At 34.8% G+C, this 16,925-nt stretch overlaps 3 protein-coding genes across 9 annotated transcripts; 1 reads left to right on the forward strand and 2 right to left on the reverse strand.

Annotated features, from left to right (window-relative positions):
- Window positions 1-385: 385 nt before the first annotated feature.
- LOC123909347 (putative HVA22-like protein g) lies at window positions 386-4,925 on the reverse strand. The gene is made up of 9 exons (XM_045960177.1): window positions 4,674-4,925; window positions 4,507-4,582; window positions 3,008-3,048; window positions 2,805-2,903; window positions 2,669-2,725; window positions 2,497-2,560; window positions 2,192-2,401; window positions 712-1,807; window positions 386-596 (listed from the first exon to the last, which is right to left on the reverse strand). The coding sequence occupies exons 3-8, from the start codon at window positions 3,037-3,039 to the stop codon at window positions 1,454-1,456; spliced, it is 816 nt and encodes a 271-aa protein (XP_045816133.1). The 5' UTR covers window positions 3,040-3,048; window positions 4,507-4,582; window positions 4,674-4,925; the 3' UTR covers window positions 386-596; window positions 712-1,453.
- A 2,220-nt stretch (window positions 4,926-7,145) lies between these two features.
- Window positions 7,146-14,230, forward strand: LOC123909348 (transcriptional corepressor SEUSS-like). Of its 6 annotated transcripts, none has more exons than XM_045960178.1 (11): window positions 7,195-7,448; window positions 7,793-7,850; window positions 8,041-9,120; window positions 9,210-9,329; window positions 9,552-9,600; window positions 9,773-9,987; window positions 10,113-10,181; window positions 10,501-10,598; window positions 11,095-11,188; window positions 11,818-11,887; window positions 12,706-14,230. In XM_045960178.1, exons 3-11 carry the CDS (start codon window positions 8,083-8,085, stop codon window positions 13,644-13,646), a joined length of 2,694 nt encoding a protein of 897 aa, XP_045816134.1. In that variant the 5' UTR covers window positions 7,195-7,448; window positions 7,793-7,850; window positions 8,041-8,082; the 3' UTR covers window positions 13,647-14,230. The 6 variants fall into 6 exon arrangements, with proteins under 6 accessions (XP_045816136.1, XP_045816134.1, XP_045816137.1 ...); XM_045960179.1 differs by having other exon boundaries at window positions 7,196-7,448; window positions 8,037-9,120; window positions 12,706-13,847; XM_045960180.1 differs by lacking the exon at window positions 7,793-7,850 and having other exon boundaries at window positions 7,146-7,448; window positions 8,037-9,120.
- LOC123909350 (thioredoxin-like) lies at window positions 14,118-15,475 on the reverse strand. 2 transcript variants are annotated; one of them, XM_045960186.1, is made up of 2 exons: window positions 15,112-15,475; window positions 14,118-14,639 (listed from the first exon to the last, which is right to left on the reverse strand). In XM_045960186.1, the coding sequence occupies exons 1-2, from the start codon at window positions 15,317-15,319 to the stop codon at window positions 14,323-14,325; spliced, it is 525 nt and encodes a 174-aa protein (XP_045816142.1). In that variant the 5' UTR covers window positions 15,320-15,475; the 3' UTR covers window positions 14,118-14,322. The 2 variants fall into 2 exon arrangements, with proteins under 2 accessions (XP_045816142.1, XP_045816141.1); XM_045960185.1 differs by having other exon boundaries at window positions 14,118-14,642; window positions 15,112-15,454.
- Between the last annotated feature and the right edge of the window lie 1,450 nt (window positions 15,476-16,925).

Below are 16,925 nucleotides of genomic sequence, written 5' to 3' on the forward strand. Positions count from 1 at the left end.
CACTACTGATTGTTATAAATATCAGTAGTGGTATGTTAGTTTTTTTTTTTTTTTTTTTTTCGTTTTTTTGTAGCATCCTGTGCCTGCATATTAGTAGTGGTGTGTAGTTTTGTAACATGACCAAATTTCATCACAGACCCCAAAGAATGAGCCATTGCTGCTAGTGCTAAAGCTATATGTTAAAAATCAGTTGCAGTAGCAACCAATAACCACAACTAGTAAAATTCATTTTTATAAACTTTTTAGGACATAAGTCCAATATCCAATACCCATTCAGAGTTCATATATTCTTCTATACATCACAACCTCATGGAGGCAACTGATGCATATATATATAACTATGATAATCCATCCATGATTTAAACTAATATAAACTAAGGTTATAATTAGGAAGTGCAAAGTCCAGCAGCTGCAACTGCACCATAATATTACTAGAAAATAGAAGGTACAAATATTATGCATTAATTTGTCTAGTCCAAAGTTAAACCAGTTCCATCTACAATGAAGCATGACAAGCTTTTCATTATAATTTTCCACTAAACATGTCTTCTCAGATGAAGCATAACAAGCATTTCATCACCATCCTCAATTCCCAGCTGCATGAAATATATATAATTTGGATCAGAAAACCAAGAATTCTGACAATGAGACAGAATATACTAGCTAATATTTAAATTACATAATAATGAACAAATGTTGAGAAACAAAAACCTCGTGTGGAGTCTGCTCAGCTTGGACGAGACGCCCGTCAAACAAAAAACCAACTCTACTAACATCTGCAATATTCATCCATAAGCTTTTTCAATGGACAGTTTCTTCGGAAGCTGTAGGAAGCTCCATACCCATCCTACAATATCCGAAATTCCCAAATTTGTTAAATACATTTCAGAATGTAATATTCAAAAACATCAAGATTAACCATGAAACAGGCTATAACATTCAAATATGTGCATGATTCTCCCTACCCTTTTGACTTTTTTCCTATTATAAACTCAAATAATTAGTAATTACAGAACAATTTACAGCAGCAGTGGCCTCATAAGCATACACAACAGTATCACAGCAGTAGCACAGTTTTAGCAGTAGCACAGCAATGTAAGCTACTTGTCAAGACAATTTAAGCACAATTTAAAATATTTTAGCACAGTTTTAGCAGTAGCACAACAATGTAAGCATGAACTAAGGCCTGGAGTTAATATTCAAACATAGTGAAATGTCAGAGTAAAAATTAATTGATGCCAAAACTAGCATCAAAACAAATCAGGTTCTACTTTAGTATAAAATTGATGCCAAAGTAAAGAAAAATCAGAAAATAATAGAACAAACCAAGTAATGCAGTAGCTATAAAATTGAGGACAAAACTATAAAACCCAACACCTGAAACAGATGCATGATGTTGCTAGCTAGCTATAGCTATAGTTATGTCTAATATCAACCAGATCAAGACAACAAATCATGATGTTGCTACTGCTGGTACTGAATATTTCGGCGGAGGGTTTTCATTTTCATTTGCAGAAGATGATGAAGGCAGTGTTTCTTCAATCTGCATTGGCTCTGCCTCTGCAGGTATGGATTGGTTGCCAGATTCTTGTGTAGGATTATTCTTCTGAGAAATTAAACCTGCTAATGAGTAGGGTGCTTTAGGTACTTGTGAGGAACCCAACTCTTCTGCTACTTCCTTCTGGTGCTGACTTGAAGATGAGCTAGAAGTGGGAGGAGTTGAACCCTCAGCTGGTGGTGCCGTTGCTGGAGGTTGTTGGCTATTATTGCCAGGTGCAGGTTGGCGGCCTCTTGCACCCGGTTGTTGCTGCAAATATAAACAATGTCATTTATTTGTGAGAAAGTACAAGGAAATGAGATAAACATTCAGTGTACAAATTAAAGTTAATAAATCTGTTTCCGGGCGAGCCTTCGTAGTTTTTGTGCGTGCAAAATATATCTCCTTAGATTAATCAATTCAACTAGCATCAGTTAAATTTCGTGCTGATATGCCCAATTTAAAATGTACTTTTACATTATTCTTATTTGTATAAAAAAATTAGAATAAAACAAATGAATGCAGGGTGAGCAGCACAATCCGGATCTGACGGGATAAAAGAATGCTGATATAATGGAATTAATCATAATTATAGTACATTTAAGCTAAAGCGCAAGTATCATGGTTAACAGGACAAAACACATGTTTAACTACCTGAGCAGGACGAGCCGGTGGCGTTGATTGAGCAGCAACATACTGCAAAATGTCAAAAATTCTAGTCTGGCCGTAACTAGCAGCTTTTTGCCAATACAAAACTGCAATATCTCCTGCCCGTGTCCTTAGTTCCATCAAATTGCGATCAATATCCGTCTCGTGTTTAGCAACATATGGTCTAAAGAAAGAATCATACACATATGCCGTTCCCTAACATAGGCAATAACATTTATGTTACAGATCAATCTAAAGAGAATCAAATACTAAAGCTATATCAGATTCAATCACAGTAATTATTTTCATACCTTTGTTTTTGGGTACCATAGGTATATAAAAAATGCCAATTTAGCTTCACTATACATTGGAACCCTTCAAGAAGAAAAAAACACTAAATAATTCTAATAATAAGCTATCAGAAAGCATAATAACACAATTGTTCAGTGAAAAAAAGGACATGGCAATGTCTAGTATCTCTACCATGATATAAATGTATCACCAATTCGCTCAAACACCGTTAAAAGAGCCACCAAAATCCTGCAATACAAAAAGAAAATTTAAAAAGTAGATACCAATGTATACCAACGATTACTAGTTAAGTTTCATGGAAGTATACCAATACTGGCACCAAAAGCGTAGTTGTTCAATTTCAGGTCTATTCTTTTCAACTGCTTTATAGCATTCATAGGCTGGGTAGGCATAGCCAAAAACCATTCTGCAAATACATAAACACAGTAATATGGAATAGTTGAATTTGAAAATTATAGCATAAACCCATCATAAAAGAATAATCAGAAAGTTATAATGTCATAAACATACACAAGTATCCTGGTAATAAAGGATCCTATCATTTTGTATCCCTGGCATGAAAAGAAGAACATACAATCAGTTAAACCAAACAAGATAGCCTCCAAGAAACTGAGAAGAAAAGTTATAAATGGACAAATTTTAGCACCTCAAATTAAGGTTTATAAGGGTTTTGCAATGTTATAAAATTTTCAAAATCTGGTATGAAAACTGCAACATTGTCCTAGAGGCACTAGCGGAAAAATAGAATTTTATGATTATTTTTAAATAACAAAACTAAAGAATTTGCATGTGTAACAAACATGACCTAAAGTAAAAACTGAAGAGTGAGTGTTACTCTTATATTTACCATACTACATAAACCTTTCAATACATTATCTATATTATGCAGCCATTCCCTTATTCATTAGTATGAAGCACGGACACAGACACGAAAACTGACACGTCGACACCAAGGTTGTCAGAACCGGACCGGTCATCGAACCGGCGAGCTCACCGGTTCAAGGTTCAATTGGTCGGACCGGGTTCAATCGGGGTCGAACCGTTTTTAATTAAATATATATTTTAATTAATATATAAATAAAAATATATGAATAATTGCTCAATATTTCATAATTTCACACATTAAAAAGATAAAATATCACAAGTCAAAATAAAATAAAATTTATAATTCAAACCAAATGAAAAATAGATGAAAAACAAAAATCTTTCCTATTTCTACGACGTCGTTGATTTGATTCATATTTTTTTTTTTAAAAAAAAAAGTTAAAACGACGTCGTTTTGCCCTATCTTTTTAAAAAAAAAATAAAAAATCTGCAAAACCGCTTGAACCACCCGGTCGGTTCACCGGTTCGACCCGGTTCGATCCCGGTTCAAGCGGTTTTTTGCCGGTCGATTTCCTATCCGTTTTTTGCTCAAAACCGAACCGTTTTTATGACCGGTTCACGGTCCGACCGGTCCGACCGGCCGGTCCGGTCCGGTTTTGATAACCTTGGTCGACACCAATAATAATCTGAGAAAATGACACAATTTAATATAATTATAAGTGTCGGTGTGTGTCGGTGTCCGACACCAACGCGTGTCCGACACCGGGACACACCTAATCCGAGGAGTGTCTTTGCTTCAGATCATTACACTCATTTTCATTGCTATGCAGCATCTGTTATCTTCATGCAACCCTATCTGATATGGATTTTTGGGATACCTCTATTTTTCGCAATCTACTATTGATAACACAAATTCAGAATGAGTTTCTCTATATTCAGTAATGGAATGCTGAGGTAATGTTAAACTTCTTACCCTTCTATTTCTACAGTGCAAAATTGAACAAAAACCAAACGGGGTTGGTTAATTATGAATACAATTGAATTCAAAAAGTTCAAATTGCAAACAAGTTGATATATTTATCCTATAAATAACCTACAGCAGTTGACACAAACGCAATAATGGAAGAGGCATAAAGAATTGAATTTGAATGAAAATAAAAGACAAAAAGTGTGAAAAAAAGCACCTTGAGGAACTAAACACCAACCCAACTCTTTCTATCCAAACAAATCGAGCAGAAGCAACCCAACTCCACTGGTAACCTAATAAACCAAATTGAAGATAAAAATTTAAAATATGAATTGAATTTAGGTTATAAAAAAATGAAGAATAGAGAGAAAAAGGGATTGTTACCGCAGATTGAAGCTTGTCACCGCAGATTGAAGCAAATTTGGAGAATGATAAAGGGGTCGCCGTCTAGGGTTTGGAGAATGATTGAAGAAATTGGGACGATGGCGCTTTAGGGACGATGGCGATTTGGGAAGAAATTGGGAAGAAATTTGGGAACGATGAAGAATGAGAATGAAGAATGAAGAAATTAGGGACGAACGGCGCTGTGTGTTCTCGAGGGAAGAAATTGGGAACGATATGAAGAATGAAGAAATTGGGAACGATATGAACAAATTAATTAATTAATGAACACTAATAGGGATTCCACTACGGGTGAAATCCAAATCGGTAGTGAAATCCAATTAAAACAAATTTTAATGTAATTACAACATTGCCACCGTGTCTACTTTTCACTACGGATTTAAGAAAGCCAGTAGTGAAATCCCTTGTCTCTGAACTTTTCACTACCGGTATTAAAATATCAGTAGTGGAATCCTTTGGTCAAATGTATTTCACTACTGGTATGTGAATACCAGTAGTGGTATCTCTAAACCAAAAGTCATTTTTCTACTAGTGGAATGACAATTTTCTAGGCAAATTCTAATATGGACCGCTTGTATGGTGGACGAGTCATGAATAACATTATAACGAATACGAATTTAACAAAATTCACCGTTGGATTGAATGTTTATATCATATAGATCATCCATAAAAAAATTTAGAAAAATTGAAAATAATTTGATATGTTATTGAGACTCATGAAGATTAACGATTTATGAGTTTTTCTTAAATACCGTTAATCTTGATATTCTCAATAACATATTAAATGATTTTTATTTTTTCAAAAAAATTGTAAATATTATTTATACAATATAAACTTTCAATTCAACAATAAATTTTATAAAATTCGTATTCGTTATAATAGTATTGATCACTTATCCGGACCACCGCCATTTACTCAATTATCTGTTCGGACTAGAATTTGAGCAGAGGCCATGGAATCACAAATAATCATCAATAATAGACTAAATCCATTCAAGTTTTCCAATATTGCTCACCACTTGTTCGATATTGTGTCTGCACCTGGCTTAGAGTGACAATCCTGCGAAAACAATCTTCCTCCACTGATTCATCCTCATACACTTGATCTACATCAATATTTAGCTCATGTAGAGTCTTGGATGTTACTACAACCTTGAATTGCCCGATACCTCTGATCCTCTGTGTAATGGGTTGCCATTTTCTCACCAAGTTTTTCCTCTCAAATTTTTCATTTTTATAACATTCGCGTTTAAAATTTTGAAAATTTCATGTTAAGGGGTATTTTTTTATATGTAAATTTTTCGGTACACATATTATGTGGATATGTACCGACACATTTATTGAGGTGGATTATTCTGATTGGTTTACAAATAATATTTATTGATTTTTCTATATTAAATGAGTTAGGATCCGTTGACACCAGGTGTCAAAAATTTGACACCAAATCTCAACTGTCTATATTTTATAATCAAAGGCTAATAATAATTAGCTATATTAATTTTGTGTGTGTCTATTTATGAGAATTTTTATTATTCTCTTTTTTTTTTGTCAAGAATTTTTTTATTATTCTATCGCATGAAAAATTTATTTGTGGTTATTCAATCTGCACCAGCATTACTATCCTTCCTGCGTCTTTACGCCCTTTTGGTTAATATCAATATCAAGGTAAATTTTAATATATGGACCACTTCATCAAGTGGTCTATGGTAGGTCAGTCACGAATAACATTATAACGAATACGAATTTTACAAAATTCACCGTTGAATTGAAAGTTTAGATCATATAGATCATCCATAGAAAAATTTAGAAAAATTGAAAATCATTTGATATGTTATTGAGATACATCAAGATTAACGGTTTATTAAATAACGTGAATCTTGATGGGTCTCAATAACACATCAAATGATTTTCAAAAAAATTTATGGATGATTTAATGCAATTGGTTTAATATTAATAATTTATATGTTTGCAAGAATAACAATGATTTTTTTTTAAAAATTATATGCAATTTAAATCAATAAACTTTTTTTTAAAAAATTATATTTTTTATTAAGGGATCATTTTTATATTTTACACAGAATCTCCTAAAATTCGAAGACGCCCTGCATATCTATTACTTAACCATTTGTTAAGGTGGATTATTATGATTGATTTACAAATAATCTTTCAATGTGTCGAGTCCGTAATGAAGACATAATCCAAGGTCATATAAGTAATTAACCAATGACAATGATGTAGGAAAACACATACCCATAGCATAGATCATGATGAATCATGATGGACAATTGGACATGGTGCATGTGCATAGCATAGAGACACATCGATTTTGACTTAATTTATTTTCAAGAGAGAAAATGAAAATGAAAATGAAAATGAATAGAATCAAAAGGAAAGAATGAAGAAAAAATTCAATCAGATCGAATATAATCTTGACGTCCGCTAATCACTTTTTCTCTCTCTAACTTTCTCTCTATAAAATCATTTCTCTCTCTAAAAACACACTCACACACAGTTAAGCACTTAACAGCAGTAGCAGCGGCTACAACAGAAACAGAACAAGCGTTTCACTGAAATTGAATATGCTGTTACTCCTTATTATTACCCTAAATTACACTCATAAAACCCTAGAAAATTAATTACTGGATGCAAATTCAGAGAACCCAAGTGGAAAGTTCCAAACTTTTTGCTCCCTCTCAATTCATTGATCAGTTTTCATACTCAATTGCACTTCAATTTCTCAATTTCTTAACTCTCTCGGTGAGTTATGCTAAGTCTCAATTTTATACTCTGATTGTGTTTGTTTCTTGCCTTTTGAATTTTTGAATCATTTTGTTTTCTTTCAATTGAGATTGAACTTGTTTAGAGAGAAATGATGGTTTTGTAGTGATGGAGTTAATTTGATTGAAGCTGTTGAAGCTGATTTGTTTTTTTTTTTTTTTTTTTTTTTTTTGTTTAATTGGTGATTAGTGTTATAGTGAATTAGTGATACTAATGCTGATTGAAATTTTGGTGATTTGATTTATTTGTTAATTGGGTTATTGTTTATATTGTGTGTTGGTTGATGGGTTGGATCTAAGAAGTTGTTCTCGTTTGTTTTACAGAGATTCATTCATGTGGATGATATTTGAAGGTTGCTCATTTATGGGATGTAGTGCAATTGTAATGTTCTGAATCAAAATTGTTTATTGGTTTTTTAAATTTGGTTATGGCTCATGCTTCTGTTGAATCACAGTGATGACTCTGAAGTTTCTGACGAACTGCCGTGTCGTGTCATTGTAATTTTTTCTTGTTTTTTCGAAACAGATTGTAATAATTTGTTCTTGTCGAATTCATGTTTTATGTAAGGTAGTTGTCCTGCTTAGGTGATTGCTTGAAGACCAACTGTTGAGACATGGTACCTCCGGGTCCAGGGCCACCAACTCCCATTGGCGGTGCTCATTCTCTCTCACCTTCTCTAATGAGAACAAATTCAGGAATGTTAGGAGCTCAAGGGGCTCTCATGTCTTCGCAGACATCTTACCCTTCGCTCATGTCTCCTCGTACTCAGTTCAACAACATGAACATTCTAGGAAATATGTCCAATATAACTTCTATGCTGAATCAATCATTTTCAAATGGAGTTCCAAGTCATCTCACTGGTCAAGGAAGTAGCCAGCGTGGAGGAATTGAAACTGGAGCTGAAACAGGCCAACTTTCCAGTGCTGGAAATGGGACAAGCTTCAATAATTCTCCATCCTCATTTATGCAATCAAATATGGCGAATGTAGGTTACTCTGGTCAAATTCAGGGTCAGCAATTTTCGAACCCTTCTAGCAACCAACTATTGCCAGATCATCAACATTCTCAACAGCTTGATCCTCAAAATTTCCAACACAGCCAGCAGTCAATGCAACAGTTCTCTCCTCTGAATACACAGCAGCAGCAACATTTTCAATCAATGCGAGGAGGAATAGGTGGAATGGGACCAGTGAAGTTAGAGCCCCAGGCAAACAATGACCAACATGTACAGCATCAGCTGCAATCAATGAGGAATCTTCCTCCAGTGAAATTGGATCAACAACAAATTCAAACAATGAGAACTCTTGCACCAGTTAAAATGGAGCCCCAGCATTGTGATCAACCGTTATTTTTGCAGCAGCAACAACAGCAGCAGCAGCAGCAGCAGCAACAGTTCCTTCACATGTCGAGACAATCTTCTCAGGCTGCTGCTGCTCAGATCAATCTTTTGAACCATCACAGGCTTTTACAGTTACAACAACACCAGCAGCAACAACTCTTAAAGGCAATGCCTCAGCAACGATCTCAATTACCACAACAATTTCAACAGCAGAATATGCCTACGCGGTCTCCTGTGAAACCCACATATGAACCAGGGATGTGTGCAAGGCGGCTGACATACTACATGTATCAGCAACAACATAGACCCGAGGTAAGAATTTGTCTATATATTGGTTTTGTTCTGTGTATAACATATACTCTATGTGTTAATAATAGGTATTGCATTTGGTTTTTATATAGGATAACAACATCGAGTTTTGGAGGAAGTTTGTCGCTGAATATTTTGCTCCCAATGCGAAGAAGAAGTGGTGTGTTTCTATGTATGGAAGTAGCAGACAAACAACTGGAGTTTTCCCTCAGGTCCGTTACCGAAGAAACCCTTATAATCCAATTATAATGCCTGAATAACCTTGTCTAAGTTAAATAGTTAATAACTTAATTACTGAATGGCGTGTTTACCAAATGACTATTGCCTTAAATTTTGCCTTGAATATTCTATAGAATTCAAGCAGCCAGCTATAGTAGTCTCATTGATGCTAAGTATTTGTTTTAGCTAAACATGGATTCTCTAAATATTTTCAGGATGTATGGCACTGCGAAATATGTAATCGCAAACCTGGCCGTGGGTTTGGTAAGTGTTATTTTTTTGAGGTTCTTTTCTACAATTCATCATTCAGCCTATTTTTATTCTTCACCTGGCATCTTAACTTTCTATTAAGTACATCTATTATGGGTTGTTTGCCAATGTCATTCTGTTGTACCATTCTCCTTCTGACTGCTTATGTTTTTTTATGGGTTTTCAGAAGCAACTGTTGAGGTTCTTCCCAGGCTTTACAAGATAAAGTACGAAAGTGGTACTCTGGAAGAGCTACTTTATGTTGACATGCCCCGTGAATATCATAATTCCTCGGGCCAAATTGTTCTAGACTATGCAAAAGCGATACAAGAAAGTGTTTTTGAGCAACTTCGTGTTGTTCGTGATGGTCAACTTCGAATAGTTTTCTCTCCAGACCTGAAGGTAGTGTATAGAAATCAAAACATTCAAGTTATGCTGAAAACTGCTTACCTGTTATTATAATTGTTGGCATCCTCTATATGAAAAAAATTTAATTTACATTCTCTTGTTTATTATTTCTTTTGCAGATATGCTCTTGGGAATTTTGTGCCCGTCGGCATGAAGAGCTCATCCCCAGAAGATTGTTAATACCTCAGGTTGCTGATTAAGTAGTTGCATCATCGATGCCCCTGTTACCATAAAGAATACATTAACTTTTTTGAAGCAATAAAGAATACATCAACTGTTTTTTTAAAGTCTGTAGTAAGTTTTGAGATTGTTATTTTGTAAGATAGTGCCATGGATTTAAGAATCATTGGTTTCGTGGCTAGTTAATATGGTATTTTTTGCTAGGAGTAACTTTTGTAATGCTAGTGTATATTGTAGATATGTTAATAGAGCAGAGTTTGTCTATATATTAGCATATTATACACTTATTATTCATTCTTGTTTTTAATTCATTTTTATAATCCACAGGTTAGTCAGATTGGAACGGTTGCTCAGAAATACCAGTCTTTAACTCAAAATACAACACCGAATATATCTGCTCCAGAGTTACAAAACAATTGCAATATGTAAGTCTGTTTGCCATTCATTCTATATGCTACTTTCTGAGACTTTGAGCCTTTCAATAATTATCTAATTGAGATGTATTGTATTTAGCAACCAAACATGTCAAATTTTTGCTGATGCTAGTTTTTCTTTAAAACTTGAATATTATACATATTAATTATTAGTTATTATAATGTAACTTCCTTGTTCGGGGACCATTGAATTGTCCGTGGCTTATTTCCCTTTGATTAGGGATTTAATGTGAACGTTTCACCATGCTCATCTCTTCTAATAAAATATGTTCTTCTGCCATTTCTTCTACTCTCCTTTTTACTTTGTAGCCCTTCTTTTCGGTGGTTGACCATCGTGTATATAATAACCTTGTTTGCTGGTGTTTACTTGTTTTCTAAACTATGCTACAGTTTAGCCTGCAATAGTCCTTTCTCTTGATCTCTTGATCGCTTTTTGTTGTATTTTTCTGTTTTCCTTTTAATAGCTATATATATTCTTCTTTTCCAGGTTTGTTACGTCAGCCCGTCAATTGGCTAAAACCCTCGAAGTTCCATTAGTTAATGATTTAGGATATACTAAGAGATATGTGCGCTGCCTACAGGTAAGATTTCACTCTTATGACATTGCTTATAGTATTATTTTGATATTCAGCCTACACGTTATTTGAGAAAATAGATATCTATTTCCTTTTAATTTTAGAACAACTTTTGGTTGTGTGGAACTACTGCATTTTTTTGCCGCCGTCATAACCCTTATTTGAAATGCTAATTTGGAAAATTTCTGAATAAATCACTCCACTGATCCCTGCTTGTTTTGAATAGGAAATTCTTGCTCGGTTTTCTATATCTTAACGTGACTGCAAAATATAACGATGTTTCTAAATTCTGCTTACTATATTTTCCTGAATCAATCTTTTAACAGGGTCTTCCCTCAAGAGAGGACTTGGGACACTTTAATTCCTGACTGATGCTTTGATGTTTCTTTTATATTTTGGTAAATAATTTGTATTTTTTTGGGGGGAGTGATTATCAAGCAATACACGTCAGGAATTCTTGTCATTTGCACAAAAAAGAGAACAATCTGTGTTTTTTTTTGTTGCCACATGCAGCAGCAATGTTTTTTTTCTTTGGAGTTCATCTAAAGGATTTTTTTCTTCCAATGAACACCACTGCAGAGGACAGGCTGGGTCAACATGACAAACTTTGTTTATTGCTATTGTTTATGATGCAGATATCAGAGGTGGTAAATAGCATGAAAGACTTGATAGATCACAGTAGAGAAACAGGGACTGGACCTATGGGTAAGTTAATGGTTTACATGGTTGATTCCTCATATGCAAGTATAGTTATGAATGTTTCAATAAAATAATGTTTATTAAAGAGAGTTCAACTGTTTACCTGAACTGTTTCTATGTTGATTTATTGTTCCTGATCAATCAATGGATGTCATATAGAAGTTAGAAGTTCTTGATGCATTGAGTTTGCTTCTCTACCTTTATATATATAAAATGGATTTTGTCTATCATTCTTGTTATACTTGTTGGTTCATATTTGGAGACCTTGTTTTGAACCTTTCAAAGCTATGTCTAGTATTGAAAACATGTAATCAATTCTAGATACTTGTTGGTCGATTGCTTAAGGATTGGTCTTGGGGACTACGTTAGTATGGTGGAACTATGTATTTAAGGGTCTGTGATTGGATTTTGGGGTATTAGCGGGCATTTTTTTTTATGGAGGATTGTAGTTACTAGTAAACCATTTAATATTAGCAGGCTGGAAGGTTGGTAATGGATGAGGTTGAGATCAAGAGGGTGTTCTGTGAATCATTTTTGTTGTACTTGATATTGTTTTCACAGGCAATTGATTTTGCAGTGATCTCTCTAGATTTGATCACTGTAATTGCTGTGAAAATGAGTTCCAACTCTTCTCACGATAGTTCTGTAACGTTATATCACGTAATCAGAAGAAAGTTTAGTCAACAGAGAATAAAAAGATGGATGTGTGTGCGCACTACTGTTTGTAGTTATATAGATTTTTAGTCTTATTTATAAATTTTGCCAGCTGTTTGATTGTGCTGATAGTGATGGTGGATTTTGCTTTATTTCTTACCTTCTCTCAGAGAGCTTAGCCAAATTCCCTCGGAGAACAGTTAATTCGTGTGGAGTTCGAAATCAAACTCAACAGCATGAAGATCAATTAAAACAACAACAGCAACAACAAATGGTGGTACATAACTCAAATGGAGATCAAAACCCAGTGCAAGCTGCTGCCGTGCAAATTGGTTCCGGCAACGGTATGGTTAGTGTAAATAGTTCTGTCAACTCAGGGTCTGCATCAACAACCACAAGCACTATTGTTGGACTTCTCCACCAAAACTCCGTGAATTCTAGACAAAATTCAATGAACAATGCAAACAGTCCATATGGAGGTAGTTCTGTTCAGATTCCATCCCCTGGTTCCTCCAGTACCGTGCCACAGGTCCAGCCAAGCTCATCACCTTTTCAGTCACCGCCTACACCATCCTCATCTAATAACCCCCCACCAACACCTCATTCTACTTTAACGCCTCCCAATCAAATAAATACAACAAATTCAACAGCTAATATTTCCTTGCAACAACAACATCAATATCAACCATCTCTTTCTGGTGATGCTGACCCAAGTGATGCTCAAAACTCGGTCAAAAAAATCATACATGAGATGATGATGGCCTCCCAGATGAATGGCACAGGTGGAATGACAGGTGTTGGTTCTCTAGGAAATGATTTGAAGAATGTAAATGGCATTCTGCCAATGAGTGCAAATACAGGGCTCAACAATAGTAATGGCACACTTCACAATAATACAGGTGTTGGTAGTTATGGAACAATGGGGTTCGGTCAATCCACTATGCCTAATGGAATCAGAGCTTCTATGGTAAACCATTCAATCATGAATGGAAGGGGAGGAATGTCATCTATTGCTCGGGATCAAGCTATGAATCATCAATCGGATCTTTCAAATCAACTACTTAGTGGTCTAGGAGCAGTAAACGGTTTTAGTAATCTTCAATTTGATTGAAAACCTTCTCCTTGATAGCCTTTTCCGTTTCTAGATGGTATGCATGTTGTGGTTCTTGACAGCTGCTTGTGCTGCATGATGAGCAATGGTAGAATTGCCTTCGATGGCAGGACACAGTTGGGTAGTGATAGGGTGTAGGCGACTGTGCCGATATATGATTTTATATATAAGAAATGAAAATTTGATGGCTGGTTTGGCTTATGCGGCTGATTTTTTCTTGTGAATTCAAGTAAATTTATGTTTAAATTTTGTACTGTCATGGGTTTTTTCCACCAAACTCGCCCTTGATACACACAGTTGAGGAAGGTGACAATTTTTGTCTACAAAAGTAACCGGTTGTTGGGAAAGTAATTAGATATTATCCCAAACAATCATCAATTTTAAGGTAATCAGCATTCAAACATTGAAGGAAGTCTGTTTATCCAGTGTAAACTTTTACAGATGATGAAAAATTCAAGAAATATACAAAGATTATTCAATGTGTTGAATCCATAAATTGAAAGAGGATCATTACATAGTGATGATAAAGATACAAACTACCTTTTGCCTTGTAAGGCATGGAAAAGAATGGGATAAAATGAAAATCAAGAATGTCACTATTGTCATTTCTTCCATCCCAGTTCATCCATTTTTGGTATTATAATGCATGTCATTATGTATCATTTTTTTACTCATTTCATGCAATATATTTTTCCACTTTTGATATAAGAGTAGACTTGTCAACTGCACCAATCACACTTTCTAGTTTATCTCCATTCTTGAAGAATAGAACAGTTGGAATGCTTCTGATGCCATACTTTGTTGCTGTGTTTGGAGATTCATCTGTGTTGAGCTTGTAGCATGCAATTTTTCCAGCATAATCTTTGGCTAACTCATCAATAATAGGTGCTATAATCCTGCATGGACCACACCATGGTGCCCAAAAATCTACCAGCACAGGGATTTTACTTCCAAGGACAAGCTCATCCCAGTTTGAGTCACCCACTACTTGAGCTGCTAAGTATGAGCATGTACATGTGTTACTTCATTAAACAAAAACACTACACATACATAGGTCAAATCCACTTAAACTTTGGTTTGAACTGCTATACTATACCTAAATGCTCTCTTACACTGCGACAAATAAAATTTGAGTAAACAGTCATTTTAGTCTCGGTCAGTGTCACTATAACTTTGAATGTATCGAAATTACAAAAAACTTCTTTTAAGTGTATCATCTGTAGTGATTCGACAGACCGAGCTAACTAATTGAAAACATATCTCAGGACCAAATTAATCAACGAAAAACACATTCAAGGAACATCGATTAACAAGAGATACAGTTAATAATATTTTGTAATTTTGGTTAAATCCAAAGATTACAGTGATAGCGTCCGACACATTCAAGAACCAAAATAACAAGGTCACTAATTTTAACTATATTCTTATGTACAGTTGCAAAAAAGAAAAAGAGTAAAGTGTGTACCTTCATTTACAGCTTCACGAGCATTGCAAATAAATCGTGATTTTCTGTTGGCAACACCAGATGGAAGTGATAGTGTTGAGTTGAGCACAGATTTCTTGAATCCTAGTTTTTGAGCTGAGAAAACAAGCTTTTCCCTTGAAGTTGAAAACAATGGAGGAAGACAATGAGGTCTTGGTGTGGATACTCTTAAACAATTCTCAAGGGCCATGTTGCTATTTTTTGTGTAGTTTCTGTGGAAAATGCAGTCTTGGTTTTCAGTACTTGTTGTGGATAAGCTTCTTGTGTTGTGATGGTTTTTAATTTGTTTGGTTTGAAATTCTGAAGTGTGTGTGTTTTGCAAGTGGATATTATTATAGATTGTGAGGTTCTAAGAAGGCTCGAATTCATGTGGTGTATGTTATTTATGTTTTCGAACACACTTTTGTCCCACTAAAAAGTAGTACACATCATCCAAAATTCTGAAACCAGAAATTAGTTTTACAATTTTTTTTCTTCTTTAATTTAGATTTTTAATCAAAAGGTAAGTAAAATTTTACATAATATAATTATTATAGGTAAAATTATACCGCAGGTCCTTTATCTTATTTTTTTGTAACGCTTTGGTCATTTATTTTTTTTGTAACCCTTTATCTTTTATTTGTAACATTTTGGTCCTTTATCTTTTTTATTTGTAACACTTTAGTCCTTTTTTTTGTAACACTTTGATCCTTATCTTATTTATTTATAAAAAATAAAGGACCTAAATGTTACAAATAAAAAATAATAAAGGACCATAGTGTTACAAAAAAATGATAAAGGACAAAAGTGTTACAAAAAAAAAACTAAATGACCAAAGTGTTACAAAAAAATAAGATAAAGGACCTGCAACATAATTTTGGCATTATTATAATTAAAGATCATACTCAGATATTTTCTATCTAGTCGACTACAAATATAGTTTATTAATTACGTATTTATTTTGTTAATTTTGTTGAACAAGCATAAATGAGATATATTAATCAAATAATATAGTCTCTTCGGTATAAGATGTGCCAAAAAAGACTACAAATATTTACAAATGAGTCGATCGAAAGAACATGATACATAAAGTTAATCAAGGCCCAAACAAGTAAACGGACTCGACCATCAGCTGTGATAGTTTGAAACAATATCAATGTTTGTTGTCTTCAACCACCGTTAAGAATAAATTTTAACCTTATCCAACATTTGAGGAACAGACGTCTCTGTATTTATGAATAATCTGTGATTTCTTCCACTCCAAATAATCAAGACACATAAAAGCCGAATAAGCTGCAAAAAGGAGCGTCGAGCTCGCGAAACACCTGATGAATAAGTAAATTGTAGAAAATGATCTGATAGATGCGGAGGATCCACCGAGACACGCCAATCCACAACCTAACTGACGACCATAGAGAGCCAAAGATGCTGCAGGAGATAAATAAGTGTTGCGCTGACTCCATGTCTCCACAACCGGCCACACAAGACTAAGCTTCTGGGGTGATGATACCTCGGGTAGCCAAGTTGACTTTTGTTGGTAACCTATCTCGCAACAGTCTCCAAGCTAAAATAGACACATTTAAAGGAACCTGTTTGCGCCATATGAGATCTGCAATGGCGTCCAAAGGGTCAAGCTGTTGAGAAGTCAAAATGTGATAGGCCCCTCGGACTGAGTAACCTCTAACAGGATCTGGCTGCCACTGTCACAAATCCGAAAACTGAGCCTGCACAAGAAAACCATGAAGTAAAGTCTGACACTCCCTAACATCTCCGCCTCCCACACCCACAACTGTCTCCGCCATACCCACGCCTCCCGC

The sequence above is a fragment of the Trifolium pratense genome, linkage group LG2 (genome assembly GCF_020283565.1).
Source record: "Trifolium pratense cultivar HEN17-A07 linkage group LG2, ARS_RC_1.1, whole genome shotgun sequence".
Lineage (NCBI taxonomy): Eukaryota > Viridiplantae > Streptophyta > Magnoliopsida > Fabales > Fabaceae > Trifolium > Trifolium pratense.

Excerpts from the sequence above, each read along its gene's own strand:
- LOC123909347 (XM_045960177.1), bottom strand. The coding sequence starts at position 3,039 with ATGATAGGATCCTTTATTACCAGGATACTTGT. Across the intron at positions 2,904-3,007 it reads TTTATTACCAGGATACTTGT|AATGGTTTTTGGCTATGCCT; the intron begins GTATGTTTATGA and ends ATGTATTTGCAG. Across the intron at positions 2,726-2,804 it reads CGCTTTTGGTGCCAGTATTG|GATTTTGGTGGCTCTTTTAA; the intron begins GTATACTTCCAT and ends TTTGTATTGCAG.
- LOC123909348 (XM_045960180.1), top strand. The coding sequence starts at position 8,083 with ATGGTACCTCCGGGTCCAGGGCCACCAACTCCCATTGGCGGTGCTCAT. Across the intron at positions 9,330-9,551 it reads CAACTGGAGTTTTCCCTCAG|GATGTATGGCACTGCGAAAT; the intron begins GTCCGTTACCGA and ends AAATATTTTCAG. Across the intron at positions 9,601-9,772 it reads CAAACCTGGCCGTGGGTTTG|AAGCAACTGTTGAGGTTCTT; the intron begins GTAAGTGTTATT and ends ATGGGTTTTCAG.
- LOC123909350 (XM_045960185.1), bottom strand. The coding sequence starts at position 15,319 with ATGGCCCTTGAGAATTGTTTAAGAGTATCCACACCAAGACCTCATTGT. Across the intron at positions 14,643-15,111 it reads TCGTGAAGCTGTAAATGAAG|CAGCTCAAGTAGTGGGTGAC; the intron begins GTACACACTTTA and ends GCTCATACTTAG.